This window comes from Wolffia australiana, chromosome 4 (genome assembly GCF_029677425.1).
Source record: "Wolffia australiana isolate 7733 chromosome 4, ASM2967742v1".
In the NCBI taxonomy this organism is placed as follows: Eukaryota; Viridiplantae; Streptophyta; class Magnoliopsida; order Alismatales; family Araceae; genus Wolffia; species Wolffia australiana.
In genome coordinates, this window is record NC_135838.1 from 21,198,148 (window position 1) to 21,216,770 (window position 18,623).

Sequence of the window (18,623 nt, forward strand, 5' to 3'; positions counted from 1 at the left end):
GATTCTCATTGCGAGTGTGCTCAACCACTTGTGTGGTGGTTTCGGCTTCAACCTGTCCAAGCAAGAAGACTCATCCTCTCCCCTATTCCAGGTAACCTTGACAAAAGTACAACAGCTCTCTTGATGAAAATATGTGTAATCCAACCTCATATACCACATCTCACTTAGCATTTATGCCTGTGTAATCTTTATAATGAATTCTACAATAATGTATTAGGATTAGAGGCTTAGGATGATATCATAATTACATCGTCAATTATATTTAAATATTTATTCTATGTATTCCTATTCATAAGATCTTCGAGAAGGACATAAAATATCATGAAAGAATATCACTATTTCTACAAATCAAATGATAAGAAATTTTGTATGAATTTTCTACGGAGAGATAGAAGGTTCTCCTGAGTAAAATAGTTTCTTAAATTGATGAGTGTGAATCCTTGAATGCTTTTACTCGTAACTTTAAAGTTTCATATCACAGTTCTAAAGAATACCAATACCTTAGATGCCAACAACATATTGTTCATAAACAATTGTGTCTTGAGAATAACATGTTAGTTCCAAATCACGATATATCTTACATAATTAGCTCTGATGCACTAACAAGTCTATCAAGATGATTTCATGGTCAAGTTGGCATCACTTCCCCTTTGTGTAAGATGAGACAACTCAAGGAACATAATATTATGAATTAAATTAATAGGTAGAGGAAACATAAAAACATGAGTCTTTATGATTTTCCAAACATATTAATACTAATTAGGATGATCAATTAGGGTTCCATAGTTGACCATAACCTAAGTCATAATGGGAAAGACACAAATAAGGAATTATACATACATGATAACTGACAATAAAAAGGTCCCATGAAAGACTTGATGAAGTCCTTTGCACCTTATAGAGCATGTGTTGAATATTGGCACCTCATGTGGCGGTAAGTCAACCAAGTGATGGGGTTAATTTTATCCCAGATTGATAAATGTATCTATTTCGTATATTTATTGGTATGAGACTAGCCAAAAAAAGTTATTGGTGCTAGGGAATTATTAAAGGTAGTTGGTGCATTGGTCTAGAGGGAGATACATAAATGGATTAATCTCAAACAAAATACACGCAAGCAACTTTTTCTTTGTGTGCCCCTCATTCTCCCTTTATACTTGGGTACCCTTTGATAAGTTAAAATTTGAGGTAAATATTTATTGTTTGTTAATATTTTGTCGTAGCTAATAGTTTTTTGCTTCATTAATTAATATTAAAATTACATTAAGGGTTGATCTGCAGGGAGACACAAACCAAAGTTAGTATTCCTATGCTAGAAAATGAGTTTATAAAGATAAAAATTGTTTTGCATTATCAAGGATTTTATAGATTTTATAGAATTTATTTTTCTGCAATAATGAAAGATTAATATTATATCTATTTTATACCAGTTTATGATTATTTTATTTAATTGTATATTATGGATTACATACTACTACATCAGTAGCATGCATCACTGGAGGCACATATGATAGTGTGTGCGATATTGTTGGCTAGGTGCTCCATGACATACAGAGACGTGCTAAAACTACAAGGTCAGCTGGTGACACCACTTTGGTGTCACGATTGGTGTGACAAATTTAGACTTAACTTTTTCTAAGGGTTTATTATATTTTAAAATTTATGGTATTGTATGGAATTTGCTGATCTAAATTCATCAAGAAATTATTTAACATTTTTCAAAATATATTTAAATGTTTCAAATGAATTTGTTGCCTTGTCCCACACCTATTTATGCGTGCCATAATGACAATTTACAACAAAAATAGGAGAGAAAAAATTGAACGGCTCAGATTGCTCAAAATTCAAAATTGTTGCCTTGTCCCACCCCTATATGTGCGTGCCATGATGACAATTTACAAAAAAAATAGGAGAGAAAAAATTGAACGGCTCAGATTGCTCGAAATTCAAATCATGATATTTAATGATCCATGAGGAGTTTTGAGCTGAAATTTAAAGAGCATTTCCATCTTTCACTCCTCTATGGGTCCATCTTGGATTTATAATTATAACTCCCAGTACTTGAAAAAAATGCACCCTTGTATTTGGTTCCTAATTATGATTAAATGAATGATTTGCTGATTCAAAATCTCATATTAGTATGTTTTGCACTCTAAGAGTGAATGCTTGAAGCAGTGACTCATTGGGTGTTTGATGACAAGGTTAGTGTGATTTTTATCTTTTTATAACTCATGCCTTCGTCCTTTTCCTAGGTTACCATTGTTGCTAGCATTGGTTTTCCTAGGTGAATGATTGAAGCAGTGACCCATTGGGTGTTTGAGGACAAGGTTAGTGTGATTTTTATCTTTTTATGACTCATGCCTTCGTCCTTTTCCTAGGTTACCATTTCTGCTAGCACTGGTTTTCACGATGAAGTATCCGACCTCCAACTTTGATGCTCGTTGACACATCCGCCTCCATCTCAGTCTCACCAATGATAATAAATTTTTCATAATTCACCCCCACCCTGTCGTTCATTGACACAAATTCACCATCATGTAGGTCATAGCAACGACAATAAAATAATCATCACTTGCCCCCACTCTACAGATTGTTAGTGTGTATCTACCATCATCTCTGCTGGTATATTTTCCATCTGCTCCACTCCACTCACTTACATCGCCATCAATCATCAACCAGCATTGCTGAAGCATCGGCGAAGGTATTTTAGTTATAATTAATTAGTTTTTTCAGTTATAAATTTATATACAAATTCCAAAATTATTAAATCAAGTTTGAATAAATTTGGTTAATTAGGATAACTTTATCACCATTTTATATTTATTCATAATAATTTTCAGTGGGTTTTTTATTAAATTAGATTTAAATTTTTAAATAAATTAAAAAATATAAATTAAAGATAAATTTCACTTATTCAATACTTTCTCCTTATAGATTTGACCCTTGCTTGCCCTTTGCCATTGAGGAAAATTATTCATATTGCCGCATAGACCAAAAGCTTCTAACAACATTTCAAACCATAATTTTGATTTATTTAGTCATTGCTAAAGGGCTGGGCGTTCAGAGTTTTTTTTATAAATATATAAAATTTATGTTGGTGAAGGAATATAGGGATGTGGTTAAAAATACATCATTATCTTTTTTTGGTTTTATTTGAATTTTAATGTATCAATTAATGAAAATCAATTAATGACAATATGTGTCAGCAGTGCTACATGGGACACGGTGCAGCCCACACCAAGTGTGCGGTGGTGGTGGAAAATGGCGAAATCCTTATTTTTTGTGTTGTAAATGAAGGATTTTGTGAGTTAAACATGAATTGTACATTAAATGTGGAATTTAGAGTATGAAGGGATATATTTAGGGAGAGAAATTTGTAGATGGTACTGAATATAGATAGAGCTACGTATAGAGAGGTACTTTAGAGCGAGAAATGGCATCTTCTAGCGAGAGAAACTGGTAGAAATGAGGAAACACAGGGAACGGGAGGGAGTATTGGGGGAAAATGAAAAATGGAAATGGCCAGATCTACTTAAGGTGTTGATGTTTGTGATTTGAGCTTGAATGCCTCTCACTCACCTTGGATCCCTAACAAGTTTTCGCTTCGAGAAGAAGATGAATCCATGGTAAAAACTTTAAAACTATTTCATCAACTTGGTCAAACAATATTGATCTTGGAGAACCACAAGCAGAAAAAGTAGGAGCAAAAGGATGGTAAAGATAGCGTTAAATTGGGGAAACAATGTTACGAGACAGAAATTTCTAGAAAATGTTTTTTCAAGTAATGATTTCCACAAATTTTTTTTTGAAGAAAATTTCTACAAAATTATGATGCATTGAAAGATGATTCCAAGATCACCTGGCATCGCGTCAGCACAAACTTCTAATACGAGTTAACTCACTAGAGAATTAAAAAAATCTAAACTAATCACATATCGCCTTCGACGTCATTTCAATCTCTACAAGGTAGGGATCAAGCAGGGGCGAGCTGCCTGAAGACACGGTGTGGACGAGACGATCACGACGGAGAATCGTACAAGGAGAGAGACAGGAAAGGATGGTGAGGGGAGAAGAGACACAAGCGTTTGGCTCTAGCAAAAATTATTGGCTTTTCTTCAGTGAGACTCTAGAAAAAATGCAGCTGCTAAAAGCCTATGCAACACGAGCCTTCAACTTGAATAGCACATGAAGCTAAAAAATTAGAATAAGAACCCCAAACAAAATTTGACTATATTTTAAGAAATATAACCAGAATCCAACAACCACGATGACAATAACAAACTAGAAGTTAGGTGCATTGTTAACCTTTTTCTGCAGGCAGCAAAGAAACCGCTGTAGTAACCTGAAATGTAGTCCACATCCTGATCAACAGAAATGCAAATGTCTAGAAAAAAAGTTATTCTAGAAAGACCCTTTCTGACCTTGAGGGGATGACTGTGTTGAATGCCAGTACATTAGAATGGATCGTGGTGAAATCTGTGCCAGTTGACTGTGGCGGGTTGAGAGAGGTAAGCTATAATTCTTTAGTTACTCGGTTTTTTCCTGTAAGCAAAAATCTCAGAACCAGAAAACTGGTCCTTTATTTTTTGGTGAAACGAAAGTTCGGTTCAACTAAAAAACCGAACAGTATCCTTCTATACTGAGTATTTGAGGCGTTTAGGAGGGCCTTGGTCAATGATAGGATCTGAGGAAGGCAGAGAAAGGCCTCGTTTGTCCTCTTGTGCGGTCTCCTGGTCAGAAGTCAATGGTGGAATGTAGCCCTCTGGGAATGGTGGCGGTGGAGGTGCTGGGGAAAGCTGTGAAATTTAGGAGCCATGTCATAGAGGGAACTTCCTTACCTCTTTGAACAAATAGGAAAGGCGATCACATAATACCCGGCGTTGCAGCTGCGCTAGGATGTGATCGAAACGCATGATTTCCTTGCGGTCGATCACCTCTTTCGCGGCCTTGGGCTCCACAACAGCGTCTTTGTCGTCAACTGCCATAAGAAAACAATGTTCCAGTGCTTAATATTTCATATGTTGAAAGCGAGCCGAGAAAAGAATATTTCCCAACAGAGTTCAGCTAACCCGACAACACTGACATGTGACGTTATCGTTGATCAATGGATGTCACTGTCAAACATCCATACTTCACGAGAACTTTCATCAGCATCATCATCATTGCCAACTAGGCTGGTTGATGTTGTCAACGACTTTGACGAGTGCTGACAAATTTTAACTAGAGTTCTACTAAGTTCTACAAAGTTCATGTCATACCCATCATCATCAACGTCATTGAAATCATCAGCCACCCTAAAATTCGTCAATGTTTGCTGTCCTCGACCAACCTCAATTCAGGTCGATGACTTTGATTTCGACGAGTGCTGAACTGTATTTCCAAGTACGAAGAATGAACCATAATATGCGCCAGGGAAATGTACCGTAACCGATCTTCTCTAGTTTTGAGGAGGCAACTTTGAAACCCTTTGAGATGTGATAAATTGCGCGACCCTGGGAGTGTTTCAAGGGGACAATGTCAAAGAGAATAAACATAAAGAGAGCTCTACTTATTTTCGACAGTGCGTAGTTGCTGTCAAAAGCACGGAAACTAACATCTGCGATTGCAAATTCTGACTTGTTTATAAAGATGAAATGCACCAAAATCAAGACATCAGGCTTCGGCCTTCGACAAGAGAGAAATATTACGGCCTTATTCAAAAGTATAGTCACAACAATTGATTCTGAAGCATTTCGAAAAAATAATTGATCAGAGAAGGGTTCCCGTTTTAGCTTTCCCCTATTCTGAAAATATTCCTCCATAAACCGCGGCATGGGAGAGAACACTAGGTCAGGCCAGGCCCACAAGCAAAGACCTCCTGAACAGCGAAGAGATCGAAAGGAAATAGAGATGGAAAGTAAGTGGGATTTTTGGGGAGTTTCTGTTGAGGATAGTCGGCAGCAAGAAAGCTCATCGATTCTATACTCTTTGTACCTTACATTCTTTTTTGATCCTTTTGTCGAACAGGTGCAGGGGTTAGGACATGATTTTTACAGAAAACAGAGCTAGGGGCGTGGGACTTGGTTGTTTTGAAGGCATGATTCCGGATGTAAGCTGCTGAAAAACATTTACTCGTTGAAAAACAAACCATTTCTAAGAGCACGAAAGATTGATTATGATAATACTTGGAGATAATTGAAGTTTGAATTAGGAAGCAATATCCTTAAAAATCAAGCGTAAATATGTTATTCGGGGAAGATTTGGCCACACTAAAATGCAAACCCTTCTTTGTCCAATGCCACCGGGCCAAGAGTTAATCGATAGTAAACTTTGTTTTGGTAGCAGTACCCCCTATATGTTTCGGAAATTGTTTGAGTTTAAAAAATTGAAAATTCATGGCAATCAAGTGAAGAAATCGCAGGACCATATAATAGCATAGACAGAACATAACGAGCAGTTATAATGAATGAGAACCCATGAGCATAATTGTATCGCATAAAAAGTGGGCGATGCTCTCAACTCTCAGTACCCTACTATAAAGAGCAAAAAGAAACACAGCAGAAACTTACGATTCGAGCGGCGAAGACACTCCAAAGTTGAGGGGATTGGTAGATGGAGCCATCGAGGATATAGTAGGTGAGCAACGGCGTGGTTTTCTCGGGGTTATCCCTCTTCTGCTTCCGGATCACAAACAAGTGCGGTTCCATCACTTCACTGAGCGTATACTCATTTCCCGTCATCTTCCTACGCAAAAAAGCATCAAAATTCGCATTAAAACGACGCGACATCCTTCCAGAATCCTTCCACTCGGTTCAAAAACACCTACGAGAGATGCGAAACGTCGAGCGGATGAATGGATCGGAGACGGAGCTGCTCATTGTTGCAAGTCCAATCGTAGAACGGAGAAAGCGCAAAATAATCGAACACGAGGTTCCGATCAAGAGGAAACGTGTTAAGCCAGAGCTGATCGCGGAAGCAAATCCCGGTCATGTCCGTTCCAGGCGCGGCAGGGATCGGCGGCCCCGACGGATTTCCATCAAAATTAGGGTTCCCCGGAGCTCCCACGCCCGGCAATGGCAGCGACGTGGCCGCCATTTTCTCCCCTCTTCCCTCCCGGAGCGAGTTCCCTCTGCTGGAAGCGGACCGAAGAAATAGTTAACAAGGGGGGTATTTATTGGGCCTGATGAACAGAATCGGGCCCAGAAGTTTGTTACGATTTTCTGTTTGAAAATGTCGAGGCACAACTATTCCCGCCAAAATCACCGCCGTTTGGACGGTCCAGATCGATCTTCGTTCTGCCATCTGTCAGAGCCACGTCAGCGTCCACGGAACGGGAGCCGTAAGAGTGACTGCCGATTGGAGCTGTTGGACGTGGACGGATGACTGTCTCGGACTAACAGAACGGGACTGAATGGACTTCATTCGTATAGTTCAGTAATCCGTCCTTGCCTTTTTGGTTCATCCGATTCATCATTCGTCCGGGTTTCGTCATCAGTCCCGTTCCGTTATTCGTCTGTTACAGAAAACGGAACAGATAACGGACGTACGGATGATAGAACGGTGTTTTTTTTTATAAACTTGTTACTAGAAAGTAGAAATTTATGATTTATGCTAAATCCACACTCCAGAATCAAAATCTCAAATCCTTCAATCCTAATTCCTAAATCCCTCGTTCTACCGCAGAGCGCCGTCGCCCGCCTCTGATCCAGCTTCTTCTCCATAGTGAACATCATCAAATTGATATGGGAAATTCAATCAGAATCCGGAACTTTAATAATTTCAAAATATCTTATGAACTAATTATGTTTGGTAGAAAAACAGGTCGGGGTTTCGATAGTGGAATAGATGACACTGTCCAGAAGCTTCTAGCTTGGGGGTAAATTTTGCTTTCTTACTCATTTATTTTATTCGTTCTTTTTAACTTTTAAGCGTTAGCTTTTGCCGGTACTCGAGGGTAATACTAGTTTCTGTGTTTCGAGAATCCTTGCATCTACAATGTGCATGTTTGTATTGACTAATTTTCACTTAAATATAATAACTTTTACTATTCAGCATTTGAGTTCTAATTTATTATATTTTACATTCAAATTCTTCAATCGTTTAGTCCAGTTGAGTCTAGTCGTGAATGACACTGTTTTTAGCAAATTTAAATGCGTTAAGTCTTTCTCTTCATCGTATTAATCATCAATTTCATGATCAAAGCCATAGTATAACAATTTCACGAACGTTAGTTGATCTACTATGATGACTGACATAGAGAATCAAAAGTATGAGTGGATTTAGAAAACAACCACATATGCACAGAGCCCAATTGATGCTAATCTTTGCGCTTTGACAAAGGGAATCTAACTCGTCAAGAGAGAATAAGTCGGAGGATCTCCTCTGAGTACTCGAAGGACTTCTCCATCTCTTCCAGGCAGTGATCCTTAGCTTAATCATGACTCTGGAACCAACTAGCAGTTGATTTGATGGATGCGGCTAAATTGGAACAGTGGCATGGCAACAGGGTGGATCAATATAGAAGATTCTAGAAGCAAGCTATCTTCTAGCCGTGCAATCTTAGTCCTCGTCCAATATTAAGGAGAACCAGAAGAACAACACAATTACCATGATTAGACCCCCAAAACCATCTTGGCAAGTTTATATCTCAAGAAATAAATATTTACACTGGCAACAGCGTTGATCTTCTCCTCGACGTTCTGCAACAACAGAGAGAGATCACCGTCCCACTTGTAGACACCCAGAACAATGGTTTGGGAGTTCTAATAAATTTCATAGTTTATATAATAATGTCATAGTTTATTATTTATATTTATAATAAATTCGGCATCGATAAAAGTCATCCGTCACTCTCCATCATCCGGTCGTCATCAATAATCCGTCCTAGATAACGGAAGACTAAAACTCTCCGTTCAGTTATCCGTCCGTCAGTCGATCCGAACGACGACGGATGACTTGTTCTGTACGGACGGATGATGTTTCGTCATCCGTGCTCCAGCTTTTTCTGTTTGAAAATCTCGAGGCACCGACTCCCGCCAAAAGCAACAGTCCAGATTACCTCAGCGAGTTCCATGCTGTGGGAGCATGGACGAGCGCCACCTGTCGGAGACACGTCAGCCTCCCCGAAATTTGGACTACTCGCATACTACAGTCTTATCAAAGGGGAGTGGCCAGTTTTCGAGTTGCCAGTTGCAGAGCTCGGCGATCGATCTGCCTTCGCTTGGTCGAATTTTTGTTGGTTAATTGAGAAGCGGCAACGTGGTAGAAGGTTTGGATGAACAATTTTTGATGCTTCTGCGTAGTCTAACATATATTCCGTGCTTTTTTCTTATGCAATTGGCCTCTGATTTGTGTTGCCAGCTGCAGAGCTCAGCGATCGTTCTGCTGTCTCTTGGTCGAATTTTTGTTGGTTAATTGAGAAGCGGCGACGCGGAAGAAGGTTTGGATGAACAATTTTTGATGCTTCTGCGTAGTTTAACATATATTCTGCGCTTTTTTCCTATGGATTTGGCCTCTGATTTGTGTTGCCAGTTTTTGAGTTGCCAGCTGCAGAGCTCAGCAATCGTTCTGCTTTCTCTTGGTCGAATTTTGGTCGGTTAATTGGGGAGCGGCGTGGCCGTAGAAGGTTTGGTTGAACACTTATTGATGCTTCTGCGAAGTTTAACATATTTTTTGTGCTTTTACCTATGGATTTAGCCTCTGATTTGTGCTGCCAGTTTTTGAGCAGCCAGCTGCAAAGCTCGGCGATCGTTCTGCCTTCTCTTGGTCGAATTTTTGCCGGTTAATTGGGGAGCGGCGCGGCCGAAGAAGGTTTGGATGAACACTTTTTGATGCGTCTGCTGTCGACGTGGTTTAATATATTTGTTGATCTTCCGCAGGATTTGGCCTGTGATTTGAGTGGTGATTCGAAAAGTTGGTGAAAGGAGTAGCAAAAGTTCGATGGCGGTAGAGTATCATTGCTGCCAGCCGCAGTTTTTCTTCCACATAGGGATCATTGTGATGCTTGTGGTGTTCGCGGGGATGATGTCTGGCCTGACTCTTGGATTGATGTCTCTGAGTCTGGTCGATCTCGAAGTTCTCGCCAAGTCTGGCACGCCAAGTGACCGGAAGCATGCCGGTAATTGTTTCGTTCCTTTTTCCCGTAATTTGCTATGTTTAGATGTGCGAGTATTCGGAATTTCCAGATGTGCAGCTTCACCCACTTCTTTTGCAGCGAGAATATTGCCTGTTGTCCGGAGACAGCACCTGCTACTTTGCACTCTTCTCATGTGTAATGCAGCAGCCATGGAGGTAAGAGAAATGGGACTCTTAATGTCGTTATCTAAAAGCACGATCATTTGAATTTATCCACCCGAAAATCTCCTCTGGCTTCAGGCCCTTCCAATTTTCCTCGATTCTCTAATCTCGGCGTGGGGAGCTATTCTGATTTCTGTGACGCTGGTGCTTCTATTTGGCGAGGTTGGTCAAAGTATTTACAGATGTTGTTGACAATATTTGATTTCATTTTTGAATACTATCATCCATTTAGTATTTATTTTCTTGTTTCCTCTTATGTCTCTCTTAACCATCCAGATTATCCCCCAAGCCGTCTGTTCTCACTACGGATTGGCAATCGGTGCAGGTGTGGCACCTCTTGTGCGTGTTCTTGTTTGGATATGCTTCCCAATTGCATATCCTATCAGCAAGGTTTTATTTACTTTAGCCTGGATTTTTTGCTTTTGAAAGGCCGCCGAATACTGATGGTTCTCGTTTTGCAGTTGTTGGACCATCTGCTCGGAAAGGGACACGTAGCTCTCTTTCGTAGATCAGAGCTGAAGACCCTTGTTACCCTGCATGGAAATGAGGTAATTTTCAAGTCCACTGAGACTTAAAACAATATGACAATGCAAATTGTGTCATAGTATGAAATCTAGTGTCATTTTTATTAAGCAATTTCACATCTATTTTGTTTAATTGGTTGCTCTGTTGAACCAGGCGGGGAAGGGAGGGGAGCTGACCCATGATGAAACAACCATAATTGCCGGAGCGCTTGAGCTTTCTGACAAGAAAGCAAGAGATGCCATGACCCCAATATCAGAGACATTTTCCATAAACATAAATGGAAAGTTTGACAGGTCCCATAATCCTTTTTTTGCTTGGACTTGTCAGAAATAATTGTGTCGTTCCCCCTTTCATTGGTTTGACGTGGTTCTTCTCTTTCATAGAGCATTGATGCAGATGATTTTGGATAAGGGCCACAGCAGGGTTCCAGTATACTATGGAAGACCAACCAACATAGTGGGCCTGGTTTTGGTACTTTCTTGAAGTCATAATTAATTTTGACGGGTTTCGATAACCCTATTATCAAGGTCTAATGAAAATATTTCTTGACATTTCAGGTAAAAAATCTGCTGTACATTCATCCATCGGATGAAGTGCCAGTTATGAATGTCACCATTCGGAAAATCCCTCGGTATGTGGATGGATAATGCTTCCCCTTACCATAATTCATCAGTTATTAACTAAACACAGAAATATGCTTACCATAATTCATCAAAAGGGAATTTCATAACTGGAATGCGTTTTTGCAGGGTCCCCGAGGACAAGCCTCTGTACGACATTCTAAATGAATTCCAGAATGGCCACAGCCACATGGCAGTCGTCATGAAGCAAACGCTACCGGCGGAGGAGGAACAGCAGCCGCAACCACATCACCTCATGAAAGCTGATGGCGGTGAGTTGGATTAATTTTTTTCTAAAAACATATTCTTACAGAAAGACAAAGAAATTTACCATCTTTGAGAGACAGATGTCAAACTGGAGATCGATGGCCGTAAAACTGGAGACCGAGGAGCGAAGACCAAACAACCGTTGACCAGGTGGAAGAGCATGCCGGCCGGTGCCCACAGCCCCCCCCACAGAAGCTCAGCCCGCTGCAAGAGCTTCCGTTCAAGGGACACCGCCGCGGACACTCTCAAGGTAGACGACATCTCTCTTCCCAGTCAAAACGAAGAAGAAGCGGTCGGCATCATAACCATGGAAGACGTCATCGAAGAGCTACTTCAGGTAAGTAAACATTTCCCCCTCATTTCTAATCTCCAATTTCCCTCCCCATCAACAAACTCTGGTATTTATTTACTCGCAGGAGGAGATTTACGACGAGACTGACCGCCGAGACCCGGCTTGAGAAGAATCTCCCTTCCCTTGTTCTTGATCAATGGGCAATAAAAAAAAAAACTTTTTTTTAACGGTTTCAATTTCTCTTCTTCCGGAGTTTCTACTTGCTCGCAGGCCCCCACCGGCGGCGGCGGCCCCTCCGCTCCCTCCCGCCATCCGCCAGAGCCTTGGCCTTCTCCTTGAGGTCTCTCACGCCCCTCCTCTTATACGCTTTAAAAGTGACGTTTCTCTCCGCCGCCATGGCCCTGACCTTGTCCGTGATCTCCGCAGCGATCTGCCGGTTGTAAAGCTTCTTCAGCCCCTTCATCAGCCGCGCGAAGGTGTCCGGCTGGGGCATCAGCCCGGCCTCCATCATGTCCAAGCACTGCGCGCAAGCCTCCTTCACGTGCCCCCCGGCGAACAGCGCCTGCACCCAGATGGTCCACGCGGCCACGTTCAGCTCGCACCCGCCCCGAGCCAGGTCCGCCCACAGCTCCTTGGCCGGCTCCACCTTCCCGGCGCGAACCAGCTTGTTCAGGAGCTCCTTCAGCGTGCCGTACTGCGGGGCCCTGAACAGCCCCCGGGAGACCATCTCCTTAAAGTACCCGCAGGCCTCGCCGAGCGCGTCCTGGGTCAAGAACCCGTGGACCATGGCTAGGAACTCGTCCGAGCCGGGGCCCGGCCCGGCGGGGTCGTCCTCGACCTCCTGCCAGAGCTCCTTGGCCCGGTCCATGTCCCCCAGCTTGCAAGCCAGGCGGATGACCGCCGCGAAGCAGGCCGGGTCGGGCGGCCCGGCTCGAACCAGCTCCAAGCTCTCCTCGAGCCGCTCCTCCTTCTCCAGCGCCGCCAGGATGGGGAGATAGCAGGCCCGGTCCGGCGCCACGCCACCCATCGAGCCCAGCAGCTCCAAGGCCTTCCCGGGGTTCCCGGCCTTGCAGAACCCCCCGATCAGCGCGGCGTAAGCCACGGCGTCGGCGGCGCAGCCCCGCCGCCGCATCTCGGCCATGACCCGCGCCGCCTCCTCCACCCGGCCGAGCCCGCACAGCCCCTGCATCAGCGCCGTGTACGAGACCGCGTTCGGCTCGCAGCCCTCCCTCGTCTCCATCTCCCTCAACAGCTGGCGCGCGTCCTCGATCCGCCCCGCGGCGGCGTGGCCGGCGAGCAGCACGTTGTAGACGACGCGGTCGGGGGCGAGCCCGGCCCGGCGCATGTCGGCGAGCAGCTCCCGAGCCTCCTCGAGCCGGCCGGCGCGGCACCAGCCGTGGAGCAGGCAGGTGTACTGCTTCAGGTCCGGGGGGAAGCGCGCCTTCATGGACTGGAAGAGGGCGGCGGCGTCCTTGACGGCGCCGGTCTTGGAGAGCGCGTCGAGGAGGCAGGTGAAGGCGTGGGCGTCGGGGGGGCAGCCGAAGCGGGGCATTTCGTCGAGCAGGTCGACGGCCTTGGCGACCATGCGGGCCTTGGCGAAGCGGCGCATGAGGATGACGAACATGTCGGGGGAGATGACGGAGGGGTGGTGGCGGCGGAGGTCGTCGAGCAGGGCCCAGGCGGGGCCGAACTGGCGGGTCTTGGCGAGGACGCGGAGGAGGGACTTGCGGGCGTCGGTGGGGGGTTCGGCGCCGGGCTGGCGGGCGGCCCAGGTGTAGAAGCGGAAGGCGAGGGCGCCGGCGTCGCCGCATCGGCGGAGGACGCGGTCGAGTAGGCCCGGGCGGAGGCGCGCGCCGGACTCGGCCAGGGCCAGCTCGAGCTTCGCCGGGCGCGTGTGGAACTTGCGGAGGATTCGGTAGATGCGCTCTACGTCTGCCGCGAATTCGTCTGGCGGCTGGCTTCTGCCGGAGAAGTAGCGCGACGGCGCCCTCCTAAGGAGATCCCTCATCGGGAGATGCGTGGGTTATCACTTCTCCCTGCATGCACAGATCGTCTCGACGTCCATGGTGGTGCTGTTGTGATGGGATTTCATTTCTTACTCTGGGCTTATGTTATTTTTTATAATCTTTTTGATTAATAAAATTGAATTCTCATGGTGGGGCTGTTGATGGGATTTTCATGTAGTTTGTGGATTTCATTTCTTATTATGTGCTTCTGTTTTTTTTTTTTTTTTGATCTTGATCAATGAATTGAATTTTCATAGTGGTGCTGTTGATGGGAATTTCGTGTAGTGTGTGAATTTCATTTCTTCTTATAAGCTTCTGTTCTATTTTTTTAATCTTGATTAATGCGTTGAATTTTCATGGTGGTGCTGTTGATGGGAGTTTCATGTAGTGTGTGGATTTCATTTCTTATTATGGGCTTCTGTTCTTTTGCAAATCTTCTTGATTAATAAAATTGAATTTTCATGGTGGTGCTGTAGATGGGAGTTTCATGTAGTGTGTGGATTTCATTTCTTATTATGGGCTTCTGTTCTTTTGCTAATCTTTTTGATTAATAAAATTGAATTTTCATGGTGGTGCTGTAGATGGGAGTTTCATGTAGTGTGTGGATTTCATTTCTTATTATGGGCTTCTGTTCTTTTTTTAATCTTTTTTATTAATAAGTTGAATTTTCATGTGGTGCTGTAGATGAGAGTTTCATGTAGTGTGTGGATTTCATTTCTTATTATGGGCTTCTGTTCTATTTTTTTAATATTGATTAATGAGTTGAATTTCATGGTGGTGTTGTTGATGGGAATTTCATGTAGGGTGTGTATTTCATTTCTTATTATGGGCTTCCGTTCTCTTTTTTTAATATTGATTAATGAGTTAAATTTTAGTGGTGGTGCTTTTGATGGAAGTTTCATGTAGTGTGTGGATTTCATTTCTTATTATGGGCTTATATTCTTTGTTTTTTTAATCTTTTTCATTTATAAATTGAATTTTCATGGTGGTACTGTTGATGGGAGTTTCATGTGGTGTGTGGATTAAACCTCCAAGGTGTTCTCAATCGGCGATGCCTCAATTAACTGAACTGAGGTGTTATCAATCGGCAAAGCCTCAAAGTATTGAGCTTAGGATTTCTAAATCAGCGAAGCCTCACAGCCAAGACTTGCTCTCTCATTTTATTTTCATCTCTTATAATGGGCTTTGTTCTTTTGATAATCTTTTTGATTAATAAATTGAATTTTTATGGTTGTGATGTTGATGGCAGTTTCATGTAGTGTGTGGATTTCATTTATTATTATGGGATTCTGCTCTTTTCATAATCTTTTTAATTAATAAATTGAATTTTCATGGTGGTGATGTTGATGGAAGTTTCATGTGGTGTGTGGATTTCATTTATTATTATGGGCTTTTGTTATTTTTTTAATATTTTTATTAATAAGTTGAATTTTGATGGTGGTGCTGATGATGGGAGTTTCATGTAATGTGTGAATTTAATTTCTTCTTATTAGCTTTGTTCTATTTTTTTAATCTTGATTAAAGAGTTGAATTTCATGGTGGTGTAGTTGATGGGAGTTTCATGTACTGTGTGGATTTCATTTCTTATGATGGGCTTCTGTTCTTTTTCTTTTCTAATTTTTATTAATGATTTGAGCTTTGATGGTGGTGCTGTTTATGGGAGTTTCATGTGATGTGTAGATTTCATTGCTTATTATGGGTTTTTTTTTCTAGTCTTGATTAGTGAGTTGCGCTTTGATGGTGGTGGATTTCATTTCTTATTATGGGCTTGTGTGTTTTTTGTAAATTTTTTGTTTTTTATGTTGTTATGCAGATGATATGTTTCGATGATCTAATTTATGGACTCATGATGTTTTAAATGTATAGAGACCTATTACAGGTTCTATGTCTGCTGAACATCATGCTTCCTTGATAATGGCTTAAACATTCAAAAAATATTACTTGTAATCTTGTGGTCACCTATAATTAGTTGTAGTGGGTTGTTGGACCTCATTGCTGCTATCAATAATGACCTAGAAGAATCCAGCCTTCACATGACAAGAAATTGAAGGATTATGATAAGCTTTCTCGTTTTATGCTTATTTTCTGATTTCTAAGTTTGTGGCATTTTCTATTGGAATTTTCAAATCCAGTACTATCTAATTTTCTTCAACCTGAACAATTACCCTGAAAGAATTGGGTCGGAATTTGACAAAGTGACCTCAGGAGTTTCCATGACTTGGTCTGTGGGTTTTCATTTTTTTTAATCTTGTTTTTTATGTTTTCATGCAGACGACATATCACAATGATCTGTTTCATGAAATACATGATAGTAAATTTATGCATACAAGTGATTAAAAATGTGTGTTATCATTTATTTATACTTCTTTGTATTATTCACAAGCAAACATATATGCCTTATTTTTTATCCTTCAATAATTGACTAAATTATTATCCAAGGAATCAAGCCCCAAATTATTTTCCTCTGAATCTTATTATTTGATTGATTTGTATGAAAAATTCTATAAATCTTAAAACTTTATATATTTAGGGCGCAATATATATATCTATTTAAATATTTTCTATATTTATTTCATGAAATTTTGGGCTTTATCAGATCTGCAATGTGGGTTATGGATTGTATAAGTGTGCTAGTGGCCCACCACCCCATTTGTGTGCAATGGATTAAAGTGCGTTATGGGTGGTGGGCTGCAACTTCAGAGCAGTTGCATCACATAAATGTGCTGGTGGAATCTGTATCAGCTCAGTTGATAGAGTGCAATTAAGTGAAGTGAGATTCTTATAGATCATGGGGAACACAATTTCATTATCGTCATCCCACATTGTCATTGGAACTTGATGATACGAACACAATCAGACAATTGGATTATTCTAAACCTATGAATGTACTGTCCCTTTTTCATTTCCACAATGATACACTCTTGTGTAAACCTTGTGAAAAACATAGTCCACTTTTGAGTAATTTCTTTTGTTTTTTGGAAAAATAAGATCTAGCTCCACTATACCGGAAACCTTAAATTAATTGACAGATACATGAGGACACATAGAATAAAGAGCTCCCATGCAGTGGAATTGATGATAACTCAAAAGGGCCATAAGTTATTAGAATCAACCATGGAAGTATTAAAATTCTAATTTTATAAGACCAATTTAAACTATATTTACCCCATAAACCTCTTATATTACAATATTAAATAAAAAAATTCCACATTTTATCATTCTAATAATCCAACCTCCTATTAGGTTAAATCATCTGATGTGTTTTAATGCTTTTGTTCCCTTAAAATCATCTACATTACTTCAGATACAAAATTGTGATTAAAAATGACTTAAACTTGGAAAATCTCATTATGTTTGATCTCCAACCTATACTTACAGATATTTTAATGATCGATTTAATATCTGCTTACATGTTATAATTGAGGCTGCACATAACTTTTTGATTGATATTCCATTAACTGCAGCTTGAGCTTGGATGTTTTTGGGTTGGATGATTGAACCTTTCATATTAAGAATTCTGTCATCAGTCTTGATGAGATTTAATATCTTTTGAAAAAATAACCCTCTTTCTTCATGAATGTCTCATTGATGTGTCCCTAAAAGTGATGCTTTATATATTAATACATCTAAATAATATGAAAACATTCTTTACAATTTATAATATTGAAATCATTTTAAAAATTGGGAAAATTCTGCAACAATGAACCCAAGGTCATCCAGAAAAAATTTTCCACTTCATATCTTTATTTTTATGCAAGTTTTTTATATTCGAAGATACATTCATATATGCGGAAGGAAATCATATACAAAATCTGATAAAAATGAAAGATTAGATGACTTTAATATTTTGATAGAGAGAAATTTTGAAACAACAGAAAATGGAATTTGGGTTGAATTATCTAAGATGTTTATCATAAAATTTTACATGAAATTAATCTAAAGTGAGTTGTAAATAACTGGTTAACCTGCCCTAGACTTCAGGATTTATAAGAAAATTCTAAACCATAGAGCTTCTGATTCAAGTAGAATTTCCCCCGACCTCTCTTGTTTCACACAAAATATTACTTGAAAGAGATGTCAAAATCTCAGATTTCTAATATGACATAAAGTTGCACAAGTTTGATAACCACTAATTATTTTAAGTCTCAGATTTCAAGACTGGCTCAACTTTTTTGTATGTTCCAAAACTCTTGGAACCTCTCACAAATTATTATAAGCTTGATGATACACTAATAATCTAGTATCATGATTTTTATATTTTATTTGTATTTATATGATTAAAATATGTTTTAAATGAGCTAAATGCCTCTCCTTAGACAGCCAATACTAAAAAAATGAGCTAAATGAATCTTAAAAGCACACTCTCTTTCAATCTGTCCATATATGTAGGAAGCAAGTTTAAGGATGATTTTTACAACTATACATGCATCAATTTATAAATGTGAGGGTAAGGATGGAAAGAGGGAGGAAGATGAAGTTGCCCTAAAAAAATCTGCTCAATCAACTTTCTAGATCTCAGATATCAACCTTTGAAGTTACAGAAATCCTAGCAGTCCATTTGGTTCAATACTATATCTCTCCTAATAAGCATTTTTAAAGCTTCATATTTTCCAGTTATCAATTTCTGAGTCATAAAAT

General features: G+C 40.7%; 3 protein-coding genes across 6 annotated transcripts; 1 reads left to right on the forward strand and 2 right to left on the reverse strand.

Annotated features, from left to right (window-relative positions):
- Positions 1-4,205: 4,205 nt before the first annotated feature.
- On the reverse strand, positions 4,206-7,132 carry MED6 (RNA polymerase transcriptional regulation mediator-like protein). The gene is made up of 6 exons (XM_078574369.1): positions 6,806-7,132; positions 6,549-6,723; positions 5,423-5,492; positions 4,875-4,978; positions 4,422-4,796; positions 4,206-4,342 (listed from the first exon to the last, which is right to left on the reverse strand). Exons 1-5 carry the CDS (start codon positions 7,072-7,074, stop codon positions 4,635-4,637), a joined length of 780 nt encoding a protein of 259 aa, XP_078430495.1. The 5' UTR covers positions 7,075-7,132; the 3' UTR covers positions 4,206-4,342; positions 4,422-4,634.
- A 2,000-nt stretch (positions 7,133-9,132) lies between these two features.
- On the forward strand, positions 9,133-12,206 carry LOC144702354 (CBS domain protein (DUF21)). 4 transcript variants are annotated; one of them, XM_078574365.1, is made up of 15 exons: positions 9,133-9,247; positions 9,340-9,418; positions 9,511-9,604; positions 9,696-9,789; positions 9,858-10,096; positions 10,193-10,269; positions 10,354-10,437; positions 10,552-10,665; positions 10,737-10,823; positions 10,954-11,093; positions 11,184-11,271; positions 11,358-11,431; positions 11,550-11,692; positions 11,768-12,024; positions 12,104-12,206. In XM_078574365.1, exons 5-15 carry the CDS (start codon positions 9,919-9,921, stop codon positions 12,143-12,145), a joined length of 1,284 nt encoding a protein of 427 aa, XP_078430491.1. In that variant the 5' UTR covers positions 9,133-9,247; positions 9,340-9,418; positions 9,511-9,604; positions 9,696-9,789; positions 9,858-9,918; the 3' UTR covers positions 12,146-12,206. The 4 variants fall into 4 exon arrangements, with proteins under 4 accessions (XP_078430491.1, XP_078430492.1, XP_078430493.1 ...); XM_078574366.1 differs by having other exon boundaries at positions 9,707-9,789; XM_078574367.1 differs by having other exon boundaries at positions 9,526-9,604.
- Positions 12,024-14,030, reverse strand: LOC144702353 (pentatricopeptide repeat-containing protein At3g49730-like). The gene has a single exon (XM_078574363.1). It carries the CDS (start codon positions 13,985-13,987, stop codon positions 12,236-12,238), a length of 1,752 nt encoding a protein of 583 aa, XP_078430489.1. The 5' UTR covers positions 13,988-14,030; the 3' UTR covers positions 12,024-12,235.
- Positions 14,031-18,623: the final 4,593 nt, after the last annotated feature.

Excerpts from the sequence above, each read along its gene's own strand:
- MED6 (XM_078574369.1), bottom strand. The coding sequence starts at position 7,074 with ATGGCGGCCACGTCGCTGCCATTGCCGGGCGTGGGAGCTCCGGGGAAC. Across the intron at positions 6,724-6,805 it reads CTCGACGTTTCGCATCTCTC|GAAGATGACGGGAAATGAGT; the intron begins GTAGGTGTTTTT and ends TTTTTTGCGTAG. Across the intron at positions 4,797-4,874 it reads TAGCGCAGCTGCAACGCCGG|CTTTCCCCAGCACCTCCACC; the intron begins GTATTATGTGAT and ends TAAATTTCACAG.
- LOC144702354 (XM_078574365.1), top strand. The coding sequence starts at position 9,919 with ATGGCGGTAGAGTATCATTGCTGCCAGCCGCAGTTTTTCTTCCACATA. Across the intron at positions 10,824-10,953 it reads TTACCCTGCATGGAAATGAG|GCGGGGAAGGGAGGGGAGCT; the intron begins GTAATTTTCAAG and ends CTGTTGAACCAG. Across the intron at positions 12,025-12,103 it reads TCATCGAAGAGCTACTTCAG|GAGGAGATTTACGACGAGAC; the intron begins GTAAGTAAACAT and ends ATTTACTCGCAG.
- LOC144702353 (XM_078574363.1), bottom strand. The coding sequence starts at position 13,987 with ATGAGGGATCTCCTTAGGAGGGCGCCGTCGCGCTACTTCTCCGGCAGA.